The 14,077-nt window shown below is 38.4% G+C and overlaps 1 protein-coding gene across 1 annotated transcript in view; it reads right to left on the bottom strand.

Annotated features, from left to right (window-relative positions):
- The window catches only part of mical3 (microtubule associated monooxygenase, calponin and LIM domain containing 3), a 107,036-nt gene that overhangs the window by 12,312 nt on the left and 80,647 nt on the right, over positions 1 to 14,077 (bottom strand). Inside the window, exons 36-38 of the mRNA XM_015374731.1 lie at positions 13,331 to 13,424; positions 7,736 to 7,786; positions 6,856 to 6,906 (exon numbers count right to left, since the gene is read on the bottom strand). Of these exons, the coding sequence (XP_015230217.1) occupies positions 6,856 to 6,906; positions 7,736 to 7,786; positions 13,331 to 13,424 (196 nt within the window). The remainder of the gene's footprint in view (positions 1 to 6,855; positions 6,907 to 7,735; positions 7,787 to 13,330; positions 13,425 to 14,077) is intronic.

The following is a 14,077-nucleotide window of genomic DNA, read 5'->3' as shown; positions in this document are numbered from 1 at the left end:
ATATATATATATATATATATATATATATATATATATATATATATATATATATATATATATATTTTGTTATGTTGACATAATTTCTGTCTTGTCCTCCAAAATAGACATTGAGTGCATTTGGTGATGTTACTGAAACCACACATCAGGTGAGATTAAGTAACCCTGTTCTGGTGAGCCTTACGAATTAGAAGGCGACCTGCCACAACTCTCGATACATGCGGCAAGGTGATGTTACCTTCGGCAGAACAGCAAGGGCAGAGGGAGAGTGGTCTTCGGCGAGGCATCCCCACAAAGGGCTCAACTTCCACAAGAAGGAGGGAAATAGTGTGAGGAAGGGACACAAACGGGGTGGAGAGCCAAGGAGAACGGAGCATGGGAGCAAAATGAAGAAGGAACAGGACAGAACGAAAAGATGGGGAAGGAAAGGAAAGGAGAGGGGTGGGGTACAGAAGAAAATACCGAGAGGATTTAACAGAGTACAGCGGCACAGAGATAGGGAGGAGAAGAGAAATCCTCTAAACAGAAGAGCTGAGTGACAAACTGCGTGGGGTGAAAAATGAAAAAGGGTAAAAACACAGAAAGAAAACAAGAAAAAACAACAAATCCAGAGGACCGAGGAGGAAAAAAGTAATCCTTACGTTTGATCTTCCATTTGCAGCTCTGCAGATAAACTTCAATTAGGTAACAGCCTCCCATGTCAGTAACAATATGGGAATAGCCTACAACAATTGGTCAATGTTTATCAAAGCACACAAAATGATTTAATACCATCATCACAGCCATTACTGATCACCAGGATATCCTTCGCATTAAGAAACAGATAATTGCTTAGTCTTTAAAGAGCCTCTCTCAGTAAATACCAACTAGAACATTTTTAGACCAGCAAGCCTAATTTGTTGCCAGCTTGGAGACTTTTGAAGTTAGGAGACATTTGAAGTGCAAATTAGGATTTATTTTTCTAATTTTCTTCCACTGAGGTGATTTTCCAAAGAAAAAGAGAAGATCATAAACAGCATGGGCTCCTTTAATAAAAGTCCGAATAATGAATGTGGAAAATGTGTTGCTTAGACATTTTCAAATGGATGCTGAGCTGATTGTGTTGCACCTAGTCAGGAAGCTTTACTTTTGGTGGCTGTTGAGCTTTGAGGGCATGAAAAGCTGGTTAATAGTGGCAAAGGGACCATCACAGAGAAAAAAAAAGGCATGGCTGCAGTTAAGAATGTATGTTTGAGAAAGATTGGAGTCCTAATGGCTTTTTAATAGCTTCCTCCAATTATGCAAATATTTTTTTTTCCGAAATGAATTTTATGCTCAATAGATTTTTATCTAAACAGCAGTAATTAAGTTTATCTGATTCAATTTTTGCAGAAAAACACACTTAGGTGACAGGGTCTGAAGGCAAGAATAACAGGTTTGCTTATCACCTGAAAGGCTGAAATATAGCAGTAATAAAGCAACAAGAAAGACTGCAGACTCAGCAGAAGGGTGTAATCCTTCTGCCCTCAAAGCATTCCGACTAATGCAGCATCAGAAATATAACTGGTCACAGTCAACCAGAAGCCTGTTTAGATAACAATTTGGTCTTTTTTTCAACATCCTCCTGGTTGCAGAGCCAGGGAACCATGTGGCCTAGCTTCTCCTGGGAATACAGACACAACTACATCCAAATGTTATATTGTTGTCCAGGGGTAGTGAACACTCAGATGGCTCCTTAATTTTCACATTCATGTGAGTGAACATTTGATCACTGCTGCACTTTATGGAATGGAAATGGACTAAACAAAATGTTGTTTTGTATACACTGAGTGTAAAAGCAGTCTATTTCTAAGTGAAGGATTCCGTAAAAGTTTAAAAAACAATCCACTGGACTTGGTTTCCAAGGTTTGAAGACGTTTCGCTTCCCCCCCAGGAAGCTTTCCTTAAAACCTGTCTATGATTTCTATGGTTTGTCTATGGTTTCAGATAATACAGGCTAACAATGGAACCAAACAACCCGCTCGCCGGTTCAATTTGCATGCTTCCAAGCAATACAAGGCCTTGTCTATATAAAGCCTCAAACTCACTGCGGATCCAGACATTTGAATTGAGAAAGCTTCCTGGAGGGGAAGCGAAACGTCTTCAAACCTTGGAAACCAAGTCCAGTGGATTGTTTTTAAACTTTTAAAGAATGACTATGACCTGGATGACTGAGAATCTTCATCAGCCTAAGTGAAGGATCTATTCTATACAACACAGACTCTTTATAGAGAGCAGACCATCATTAATTTGGGTTTTAAAACAGATTCTTATCTAAACTCCATAGTGGAATCAGTGCATTGTTGAAATCCATCTTTTATCAGCTTTACATCAAAGATAAAACATAATCTGTCGAGATATGACTTAAGTTCTTCTAAACCAATATTTAAGTCTTAATTACAAATGTATTACTGTAACTATCTGCACCACACAGGTCTTAGGTGTGATACAGTGGAGAGAGTACCATACCTTAGTTTCACCCTCACTGCACTCTGTCAGTTCATCCTAAAGGTCATTATAGTATGAAATCCATTCGTTTTTAAAGCTTTAAATCATCTTGCTTCTCTCCGACTTGCCTCGCTGCTTCGTCTTTTCTCACTTTCTATCCCCATGTGGGCAGTCATTGCTGAAACAGCCATGGACACCTCAGAGGCTCTAAAGAGGATTGGAATTTCTGCCGTTTTAACTTCTCAATTAGTCGATTCATTCCCCGTGAAAATTAGAAAAAGAAATTGGAGGCAATTCTGAAACTTTCTTTAAGATCAGCTCTTTGACATGGCTTTGTGGTTGCCATATTAATGGGGATCATTTAATTTGAGTTCCGTGATGTGCATTCTTAACAGCAACTTTTGCAAAAGATTACATTACATCAAAATCACCCAGAGATAATGAGATGTCACCTTTAATTTCTGTATATTTTCAGCCCCTTTTTGGAATGAACAGCTTTAGGTGGAAATGCACCGATTCAGTTTTTCTGGATCCAATCATAGACCAATAACTAGGCTGAGCAACTATAGCAAACATAGAATTGGATTGACTGGACTGCTGTACCTGTATGGCTGTGTATGATATCAGAAGAAAAAGAAATGACGGGACTGGGATGCTGGATGGGTGTCATTCATCCAACATTCAATCCAGCTAACTAGTCAATATTGAAGCTGATTTCTGATTTGCATATAGGGTTAGCTTTGGCTTTAGGGCTCTGTTTCTTTTAAGCAAATAAAAAGCCATGTTCCACAAACTCAATGTGTACAAATACACAAGCATACTTTGGTACAATTGTACACCTTTAATCCTGAGTCAGACCCAGAAAGCTTAAGTAGTGGAGGCTCCTGCACAACTAAAGGCCAATTTATGCTTCTGAGGCATAGCCTCTGCAACTGTCAAATCTGTCTCTGTGCGTGACCATTCACCCTGCGCAGAGGCTCTGCAACCATCGTTGCGCACCTCAAAAAAATCCTGACGACGCATCGGACGGTCGCAAACCCGTGCAGACTTCAAGCGGAAGTGCGCAGACAAAAAGCAGCTGTGATTGGTCCTTGGTATGCCTCCCCGGCTGTCTGTGTGGTCGTCCTTCTCGATTCGGTGCTATCCGCCGAAGTTCTCGCGAGTTCTCGAATAGGTTCCTCCTTGCGCTTTGGCGGGAAACTGCTGTGCGTCCCTAGAAATTCCAGACTGACGTTGCAGAAGCATACCAGCAAAACTGGTTCGCGAACAGACGCAAGCGACATTTGATGTGTGCGGTTGCAGAAGTAGAATCCGCCCATAAAGAAGGGTGCTGCAGGGTTTTTGTGAATGGTAGGCAAGCTATCCCTAAAGGGCTATAATATTAAAAGCCATGTTAGTGTTGTGTTATCCTTTTCTGATATAAGTTCTCAATTACCCAAAACATCTGTCCCGGAGTTTTAGGTTTTGATGAAATGTTGGTTTGTATAAGATTATTTAAGGAGGCATTTTGGTTCTATTTCATTAAGAGAATCTGAGAGGAAATAAGATGCTAATAGCGCTAGCATCAATATGGGATGTTTAACACAATTTAGCATCATGCCAACCATCCAACAGTTTTCTCTCTTTTCAGTTGTATTTCAGTATAAATGAATTGTCTGCACATTTTTGTTGAATTGTGTATGTGATGTTTTCAGAGTAATTGGTGATACCAAAGTGCTCTGGCGAATAAGCGGCACAGATGGATGGTAGTTCCTCCGTGTTTTAACTCTTACCTGAAGCATTGTTGTTTGTAAACTACTTTAGGAATAATGCTGATTTGGTACCGGAGATTCTGTTCAGCATTCATGAATAGTGCATGGCACCAATAGGGGAAAAACAAGCTGGTGTTAAAGAGATGAAACAGCGTGCCTGTGGTCACTCGGGTAGAGTAGACCTTTAAAAGGCTCACCTTTAATATCTCCACTCATTCAGCCGTCAACAAGCAGCAGGATTAGACAACACAGATTCAGCCAAAACATGAGGAAACAAGTGTCTCCTTCCTGCTGCGATTCCACTGAATAGATACAGCTACTGACTTAAAGCAAAACTGCTGGATTCACAGAAGACATTAGGTAAAAAAAACAATTCCTCTGCAAGACATCAACAACAGACAACCCCCCCAAACAAACAGAGACAGCCATGTGTTGCACCATACTTCAGACTCAGCGATTAATAGAACACCTATCTATGAAGGCACACAACATAAACACTCTGGGAGTAATGCAACTGAGCAGGTATGAGAAAGCAACTGTTATGGGCATAATGCAGAACTATAGCAGCATAGATTTCTGAGTTCAAGCGCCAGGCCAGCTGTTTAGTATGAGTCAGTTCATGAAGGTTAAATAATCCTTGTGCACTGTATGAGGAGAGCTGGGTTTCATGTGCATTTAAATTTATATATTCTCAGTCTTAAATGTGCAAATTTATGAAATGAAGCCCAAGATGATTCAAGCCAGAGAGCTGGATTACTTGAATACATTTAATCACAACACTGTGGATTTTAGAGGCAATTTAAACAGGTAGTTGGGAGCTCATATGCAACTCAAATCCCCTTTGTAAAATGGTTTGGTGGTCTTTTTTTGTTTTTGATAATCTCTTTAAAAGAGATAAGGGATTTCTGTTCCTTATTTTAAAATGTAAAATCAATGACAAAAAGCTCAGTCATGTCTGTTGGTTCGTGTGTGAATATATATATTTACCAATCCTGTCACAGGAAATATACGCATCTAAAACTCTGAACCATTTGGAGTAAACAAAGTTAGAAAAACTCCTGGAGTTTCTGGAGTTTTTTACTGGAGACAGACCCAGATAAAAATACACACATTTAGGACATGATGATCTAAATATCCAACTTTAACTGTGAAATTTCTGTATGGATGGTTTAATGTATTAGACTGGGGTCTAAACTGAGTTGATTTTGTTTTTTTAAAGTGGAGATCACCTAATGCTGTTCTGTAATCTGGGATTTTGTCCCACAGCTAACCTTGAAGGGACATGTTCTAATTATCAGATTAATCTGTGTTTTGTTCCTAAATAAAAGCAATTTTAGCTTTGAGAATTACGTTTACAGTAAAATGCAGGTTTTACTGGTTGTGCAGCTCTGCTCTGTCCTCACATATAAACCACTGTGTAGCAGAGAACTGTTAGAAAGCAGCTCAAACTACTGTCAGTACATTCTAGGTCATTATATGAAATGTCTATAAAGCACAAAAACAACTTTTTACTTCATTTTTCTGACTAAAACATTCAACAAACCAAAAAAATCATGGCAGCATTGAACATTGGATGGCATTTTAGCTAATTGCTCTACGTAAAGACATAAGCACGATCAAGATCTCGGTTTGTGTTATATTTAATGAATAAGAATATTACTGAAAAGTTTACCTATTTCAGTAACTCCATTTAATTGGTGAAACATAAAGATCAATTCCACACAAACCAACAAGTTAATAGGATTGTATTTTTTGTCGATTAAGATGATTTCCTGCTTTTATCTAAACTAAAACATGACATTTAGAATTGGAACATTCAATCAGAGGAACAGAAAAACATTTTAAAATAAAAAATGAGAGTACCTGCGGTAAAGGTTTCTTCAGTTACTTTTGATTAATTGCATGTGACTGATTTCCTTGCAAAGGCGCTGAGATTTAATCAGCCTTGTGTGCTGAGATCTTACTTGACAGCATAAAGTCAGGATTAATAATGAGGTGCAAGGAAAGAAAATCCAGGGCTTGAATCCATTTTTGACTAATAAAAAGAAATTTGATGTACATCTGTACATACTGGAAACTACAGATGCCTTATTGGGACATTCCTAATATTTTGTTTAAAGGAAATTTGCTATCATAACTTCTGCCTTTGATTTAGGAAAATGTGGATCAGTTCTACCATAAAAATAAGTTTTACTGTTGTAAGCTTTCTCTAAAAACAGAAAATAGTAATTTTGCTCAGATTTTTCTCTTGTTCATTAGTTGTACCTCTGCTGCAGTCTGTGTTGTCCAATCTGCATAACAAGAGGTGACAAATAACAGATACTCCTCTACTCCTTCATCCTTTATTCATGACTTCCTGGAGATCAAAGATGATCTTTATTTCCAGTGTTGGGCCAAGTGTCTGATCTCTGCTGTAACAAGTATGACTAGAAACCCAGAGAGGGTGGTTGATTGTGAAACAGGAGGAGGAGGAGGGGGGGTTAAGGAGCACAAATAGTGCAAAGGCTAAAAGCCAGCCTCTCCACAAAACAATAAAGGTGGACATGGGGCGTACAAAGCTCAGCTAGTCAAACAAGTAGAGGAAGGAGAGATTGGGTTAGCTATTGGATTAGTTTCAAAGCGACAGATTAGAAATACATACCGCCCAGATGCAAGTCCAGGATTTCACTGTAATTAGAATCTCCCCAATAGTCTACAATGACAGGGTAGATTAGAGATAGGAGTTATTTTACACGGCCCCAAACTGGGCATCCAAACACAAACACAGAGCAAAATCTTCAACAACAGCATGTCATGCAAACACAGACACGCTGTAGCAGCACTCAGAACAAAGAGAGTTCGGCCGTACTCACCACTGGTGTCTGCTGGAGGGTAGGAAGTTTGTGCAAAACTAATGCAAAGCTGAATTTCCCAAATATAAACATACTGTGGTGTAGATTCGCTGTATTGCCCTTTAAGGGGTCAGCTTTTGTTTTGTTTTATAGCCCAAAGCACTGAAGCCAATGTTGTTTATACTACTTTGAGTTCATTTTTATGAGCCAAGGTTAGTTTGGAGTCAAACTCACTGTAATTTATTAACAAACCAGTTTGTGTGTAGAAGACAAACAAATGCGAACAAGCTTCAGGAGGCTGTGAGTCGCTGAATAAAAAGAACAAGTCCAAACAGATCACAACATCACTTCACTTAATCATGTCTGATTTTTGCAGAAACTCTTCCAAACAGAAGATTCCGTCCAACTCCTAACATTCTAATTGCAGTTTAAAGAGTGAAGTGTGATCAGAGTACAGAAACTCTCCTCATTGAGAGGCAGCGGGAGACACTAAACAGAACAAGCACAGACAAATCGATGTCAGGACACACATTCTCCTGATCGCATGCAGCCCTGAACGTTGACGATGGCAGACATGTGATGAGCAAACAGAGGTCAACATATTTGAAGATGGAGAACTGATGCTGTGTGTCACCACAGATGGAGTCCACATGACAGTGTACAGAGAGGCAACCCGAGTAAATCTAATACCTGATCTTCTTTTGTGCTGTTTGGGTAATGTATAAGTACCTTTATGCAAGCCTTTAAGAGAGTAGAGCAGTACACAAGTTAAAACACAATGATTATATTATTACAGTATTGATTATATGAATACTGGATGGCTGAAAAATGCAAAGGCTTCAATTGTTATTTCAGCAGTAACCTCTTAATTTAGCATAAAAAAAAAATTCGGAACATAAAATGGAATCGTAATCAATTACTATTCATGATTAAAGGGCAAATATCATATCTAATACTGGTAACACCTAAAAAAGTTAAAAATATAATACTACTAAACTAGAAAACATTCTAGGAAAACATATCTTCCCATTAGCACTATTTTTCTATAGATTTGCTAACCGTAGTTTTTTTCATGACAATAACGAGGACTGACGGGCTAAACATAGATCTTTGATGACGAAAAATCACATGGGTATGAGTTTTTGTTGACTAGACGAGACTAAATAAAAATGTATGGGAAGGTCAGTCAGACATTTAAAATGCATTATTGTGCTGTAATCTGCTAAGTGGTATCAGCTGTGCTGCAGTGTCCTGTTTGGTCATGCAGCCCACCAAGCTGCAGCGGTGCACATTCTGCATGACCACAGATCATGGCAGCAGCCGCAGGGGAGAAAATAACCTGGAACGGTCCGGTACTGCGCGATCAAATCTGACAAACTCTGAAAATCTTCCAGCTGTGCTTGTGTAGAAATATGTCTTTGCACGCGTCTGCGCTTCACGCTCCACACTGATGGTTCGTTCTCAGCAATATGGCTCTTCCTGCTCTCGCTACTTAATAAACTATAGGTGGCTGATCATCCTGTGGCAAGTGTAAAAAGTCCCTTTGTCTAACTATCAAGTTTTTTTTTCTTCCATCTCACAAGAGGTGAGGTCCCTAAATTATATCCAAAGAAAATATTTAATTGAATATGGTTTATTTTTGGATAAAGACCCAGGTGAAAAGGTGCATAGATCTTTGAATATTTCTCTCTCATAGTTTTTGTTTCTATATATTTGAATATTTAAAAATTTTAGTTAACATATTGAAATTTAAGTCTGGAAGGCAATTATGTAGGTTCTCTCTTTATATATGTATCTATTTTTTAATATGGCCCCTATGAATTATATCTACTTTGACCCCTGAGTAGTGGTAACCAAGGTGCAAAATGAAGAAATAAAGCCAAAATTGCCAAAGTAGAAAGAAGAGCATTTTGGCTCTTTGCATTTTTGGAGTAATGAAAACTTTCTTGATCTGTGTTGTAATGCATAATTCAGAGTCGATCAGGAAGTGTTTGCTTTACGATGGAAACTTTATATGTCTAAAACCATTCCTTTATTGTTAATTTTGTTAGCTTGTCTCTCTGCTATTTTAACCAATATAATGCATTGAGCTAGACCTGTTATTTTCACAACTTTTTTGAGACACTGCTTTTTATAAAGTAGGTCCTTAATTCATAAAAAAGGTTTCATGAAATCATATATAAATCAAATTTTTCTGCCCAGCAGCAATGATGAACTGCGCGGCAGCATTTTATACGCAACAATTGTAGTATCTAGGCAAGAGCTGTCAGTCTGGTAAATATGGTTATTATTATAAAATTGAAAAGGTTAACTGTTTTGTGCAGTGCAACATAGTACTAAATAAAACTAGACTAAAACCTTTTGGATTTTTGGTCTGCCAAAACTGGACTAAAACTATCACATATCGTAATGACTAAAATGCAACTAAAACTAATAATAGTTTTCATCCTGAAAACTAAGACTAAATCTGATATGGCTGTCAAAAACAACACTGAATTGTGCACCAAGGGCACTGAAGGTCCATCCAAATGGTCAAATGTACTATTTTGATGCAGAGAATGAATTCATACCCCTGAAAACATTATGACTACATATTCTATTCATGAAATGCTTAAGGACTTTGATCTCCCTCCGATTTTGCTTGTTGTGGTTTAATATGCGGTATATCTCTAACTGAAAAGCATGAAACCTTCAGATATCATAATAGAATATCGTTTCTAAACACACAAAGTGAGAGCTATATATGGATAAAAACATTTATCTGCAGAGGCCAATGGATTGTCCTTTTAAAGGAAAAACACTGGTTTCCCATTAAAAACTGCATTTTTAAAGAAGTCTGGTCATATTTAGAATTCAAACTTCTGAAAGTAATTTAAATATGAAATTATTACATACTGTTCAATAAAAGATAAGTGTTTTAATTAAGAGTAATATTCATTTGAGTGTACTTTACTGGAAACATCCATGTTTGTCAAAGAGCACTACTGCAACCTACCGGTTTGTGACGTCACAACGCGCTATTATCCAGGTTATCTTGAAAACATTGTTCTACAAAATATTGGCTACATATTACAAATTTTTTCTCTAGCCAGACGTTTGATGGCAAATCCTCCCTCTTCAAGTTTGCAATCCAACGATGAACCCGTCCTTTGGGTATCATGAATCGGAAAGGTGAAATAACAATATTTTTTTTTTTTCACTTTTACCCAATGTATTACAACATCCAAATGCCATACCATGGGCATTGTCAATTTAACTAGCTCTCGTGAATTCCTCTCAAAATCTTAAATAATTGTTGTTGACTGCAGATGTGTCTAGTAGCTCACATTGATTTTGCTTGTAAAGTAGGGAGAATTGTTCTGGGCTTACCGCACCGTGACGTCACTGCCGGAAGATGTCAGGAGTGAGGTGTTACTATATTTGGGCAAAAATGGCCGTTCCCGGACAATTTTTTTTACTGATTAATGCTAAATTAATCGAATCACCATGAATGCATTAGTTTTAGCTATAGATAATGATCCATTGATCATTCCTTGCTGACCAGACTTTTCCTTTGATAGGAATATATCAAACGGATGTAAATCTGATTGTTATAAACATAGAAAAGGATTCAATATGATCCTGTATAATTCGAGTTCTTCCTTTTAAACTGGTTTGCACTGGTTTTCAGATTCCGTCTAACCTCTGTTGTGTGGTGCTGTAAACGTGCATCAGTCAATTATTAGGTACAGGGTAGGGCCAGGCGATAAATCAGATTTTTACTGTTTCCGCCATACACTACGATAATTGGCAACAATTTTTCAATGTTTGTAAAATAAATAAACTTAATTCTGCCATTTTTTTCCTGTGTGGCTGGTGTTACCTTCCCCTTTAAGACACTGCAGCATGTGTCTAATCACGTTATTCCAACGATCCAGCCAGAAGATTAGGCAAAGATAATGGCGGATGGGCCCAGTGAAAAGGAATCTAACACAGCTGTAAACTAAATAACATCAGTTAATCCTGAGGAGCCGAGCGAGAGCAGAGAGGAAGCTGAGCGTGCAGAGAATAAGTCTTGAGCGCCAGACAGTTGTGAGCGAGGGTGTGCGAGTTTAAAGATTCCGATTGTTCTCACTGCATGCTCAGTTCGGTGGCACCAAAATTACACTGTAGATGTTGAGCAAAATAACACAAAATGCAAAGTTTGTCTGAAAAATGTCTGGACTAACCAAAGTACCACATCCACTCTTCTTCACCTATAGCACAACCACGCTGTTGGGTTCAAAGATGTGCTAAAGGCTCCATTACCTTTGCGCAAAAATGTTTGCAATAGTGGTAACATTTTTCTCCTGTTCAATCAGACATGCTTGAATATTTAAACCTGAATGGGTACGAGGATTTAATATTATTTATCATTATTAATATTTAATGTGATTTATTGAATAAATTAATTATAAATAGATCAGTTGCATTTCCTGCACATGCCTTTATTTCTGATAGAGGAGCATTTATCATTGATCGCTATCGAGGTACAACTGCCCAATTTATTGATTAGCCCTAGTACAGTGGATTAAACACTTTAAACACAGTGTCTGCAACATTTGTGCATCAAATATAGACCAGCACCATATCTGCCTCATGAACAAGCAGATGTCACTGAGTCTGGTAAGCAGTAGTGAGCGACAGCGTTCCACATCAATTTCCTAAAGCTAGTGCTTCATTTCTCTTCTTTGATTAGAGAATATAAAATCGAGGCGCAGTTGGACAAATTGAATTTATTTTCTGTTCGAATTGCAACCTACCACTGAGTGGAGAATTCACATTTCCATCCTGGGTTGCGTTTTTTTTCTTTTCTTTAATGAATCTTAAGCAAAAAAAATGAAAGAAAAAAAAAGCAAACAAAAAAGTTGAAGCCGTTTTCCTTCATGTTTTAGACGTGTCCCTGCTCTCTAAACACCCTGATAACATTCTGAGGAGGTAGCTCAGGTTGCTGCAGTAGAGACTCTCTTCAGGACTACTGTTGAAACTGTACTATCGTGAGCTACAGGCTTGATGGCACCTGAAAGGAAATGATGATATATGCCCTTTAAACACTGTAACTAATGAACCGCGCTGCTTAAAATGGTTGCAGATTTATCATCTGTGATAGCCCCTTGCCAACAACATTTTAAGATCTTTACAGCAGAGGAACAACAGTGACTGGGACAAACAACATCTGCTGCTATGTTTTACTGTGGTAGAGCTAAATAAGCTGTAAATGTGGACAGATTGTTCAGCAGCGTCAGAATCGCTGCTAAGGGGCTGGATTGATGGATCACAGATTTGTATATATTACAGTTTTTCTCTATGGAGCATCCAGTAAAAGTTTAACTCATGATGACACGGAGATAAAATAAGGTGTTGAAGGGGAGGAACACCTGGAACACCAACTGTGGATTATCAGGGTTCTCACCAGGATTTTTATAAGCATAGCGGGGGGGTAGGGTTATTTAAATCCATATTAAGGACATCCATATTTCTTTCTTTTGTTAACTAAGGCCATTGCTTATTTGTAGGCGATGTTCATATCTCCCCTTAATATCTAAACTATTAAACTGACCCAGAGATGTCTCTGATCCACCTGCAGCCATGGTTGGGGCTACGCACCCATGTGGATTTTATTGGGTAGGAAAAAAAAGAAACACTGTCGGTCGGTTTCCGCTTCTGCACCTGGACACCTCACCCATGCTTTCAAAGCTGGCTCTTTGTCTACTGGCGGGAGTTCATGTGTTCACCTGAAGCCCTCGGGGTGAGTTCATAAAGTAGTGTGAAAGGTATGGGGTTGATGTTTTCACAGGATTTTTCTTGCGTGTAATAACTGTGCAAATAATGGCTAAAAACGTTTAAAACGCAGTAGTTATTGGGCTCACAAAAATTCCGTGTATCCGCCTACTTTTAGTGTTTGTTTTTTCTTGCATAACCAGCATTAGTGGGGAAATGTGTTGGACGGAGGCCTAGAGGAAGGAACCCAGATGTCAGTCAAAGGGCTGATAGCCATTAAAAAAAGACCAAAAGGGGCGTAGCGGGGAAAAATTTAAACATTGCGGTTGGCTACCTTGAAATACTTCAACCAGAAACCTGCAGATTTAACTGTTAAGAGGCAAAAAAAATTCCCTTAACAGAATAATAATAGGCAGATAAAAGTGGTAACTTTCATATTTAAATGTACGGTAACATTAAATATAAACCAGCCACATTGAAGGAGCCACTGATTTATAAATCAAATGGATAAAAAAAGTTAAATGTGAATCTGTGATAAGTTGTTACCTGCTTCTCCCCTCAGAGCTTTCTCCACAGCTACACCCCTCTCCTCCAGCTGTCTCTGCTTCTCCTCCACCTGCTCCAGCTGCCTCTGGATGATCTGAGCAGACATATCAAGGATGAATGTCTCAAAAAGGCATCCTAAATGTTCTATATACATACAATTGTCTCACATATTCTATAAATCTCCATTTTACAACGTGTTCTGATAGAAACACACAGCAGCACATCTCAATACGGCTGCAGGGGGGGTGACATGCAATATGGCCCCTCCCTGACCCCCATAAGCATCGAGCTGCTTTCAGTGGCTCACATTAAACCAGGGATGATCTTTATGAATGGGTCATAAGGCAGTGGGGTGTGTTAAAAAGCCTTCAGAGGCTCAAATATCCACACTAGCTGGAAGATGGAAATTTAAATCTTTATCTCTAATACATATTTTAAACACTTTCTGATGGGGTGCACTGTGTGTTCCGATTGGAGAAGAAATTTACTAGTGACCCATAAAAGGTCTGGTATTATATAAGGCTGCATCTTAATAAATTAGAAAATTAAATTTATACACCAAGTTATGTAACTCAAGTGTTTATTTTGATTGTTTTGATAAGTCTAGCTGACACCTAAAAATTCAAAATGTATTTAAGTTTCATAACAACTGAGGAAGAATGCTGACTGGAGTATTCACTAACACCATACACCAGCGATGGGGACTCGAGTTTGTGACTCGTACTCGAGTCGCACTTAAGTCGCATA

The sequence above is a fragment of the Cyprinodon variegatus genome, unplaced genomic scaffold (genome assembly GCF_000732505.1).
Source record: "Cyprinodon variegatus isolate N-32 unplaced genomic scaffold, C_variegatus-1.0 Scaffold108, whole genome shotgun sequence".
Taxonomy (NCBI): Eukaryota; Metazoa; Chordata; class Actinopteri; order Cyprinodontiformes; family Cyprinodontidae; genus Cyprinodon; species Cyprinodon variegatus.
Note: the sequence above shows the minus strand (reverse complement) of the source record. Positions and strands in the feature narration are given on the sequence as shown.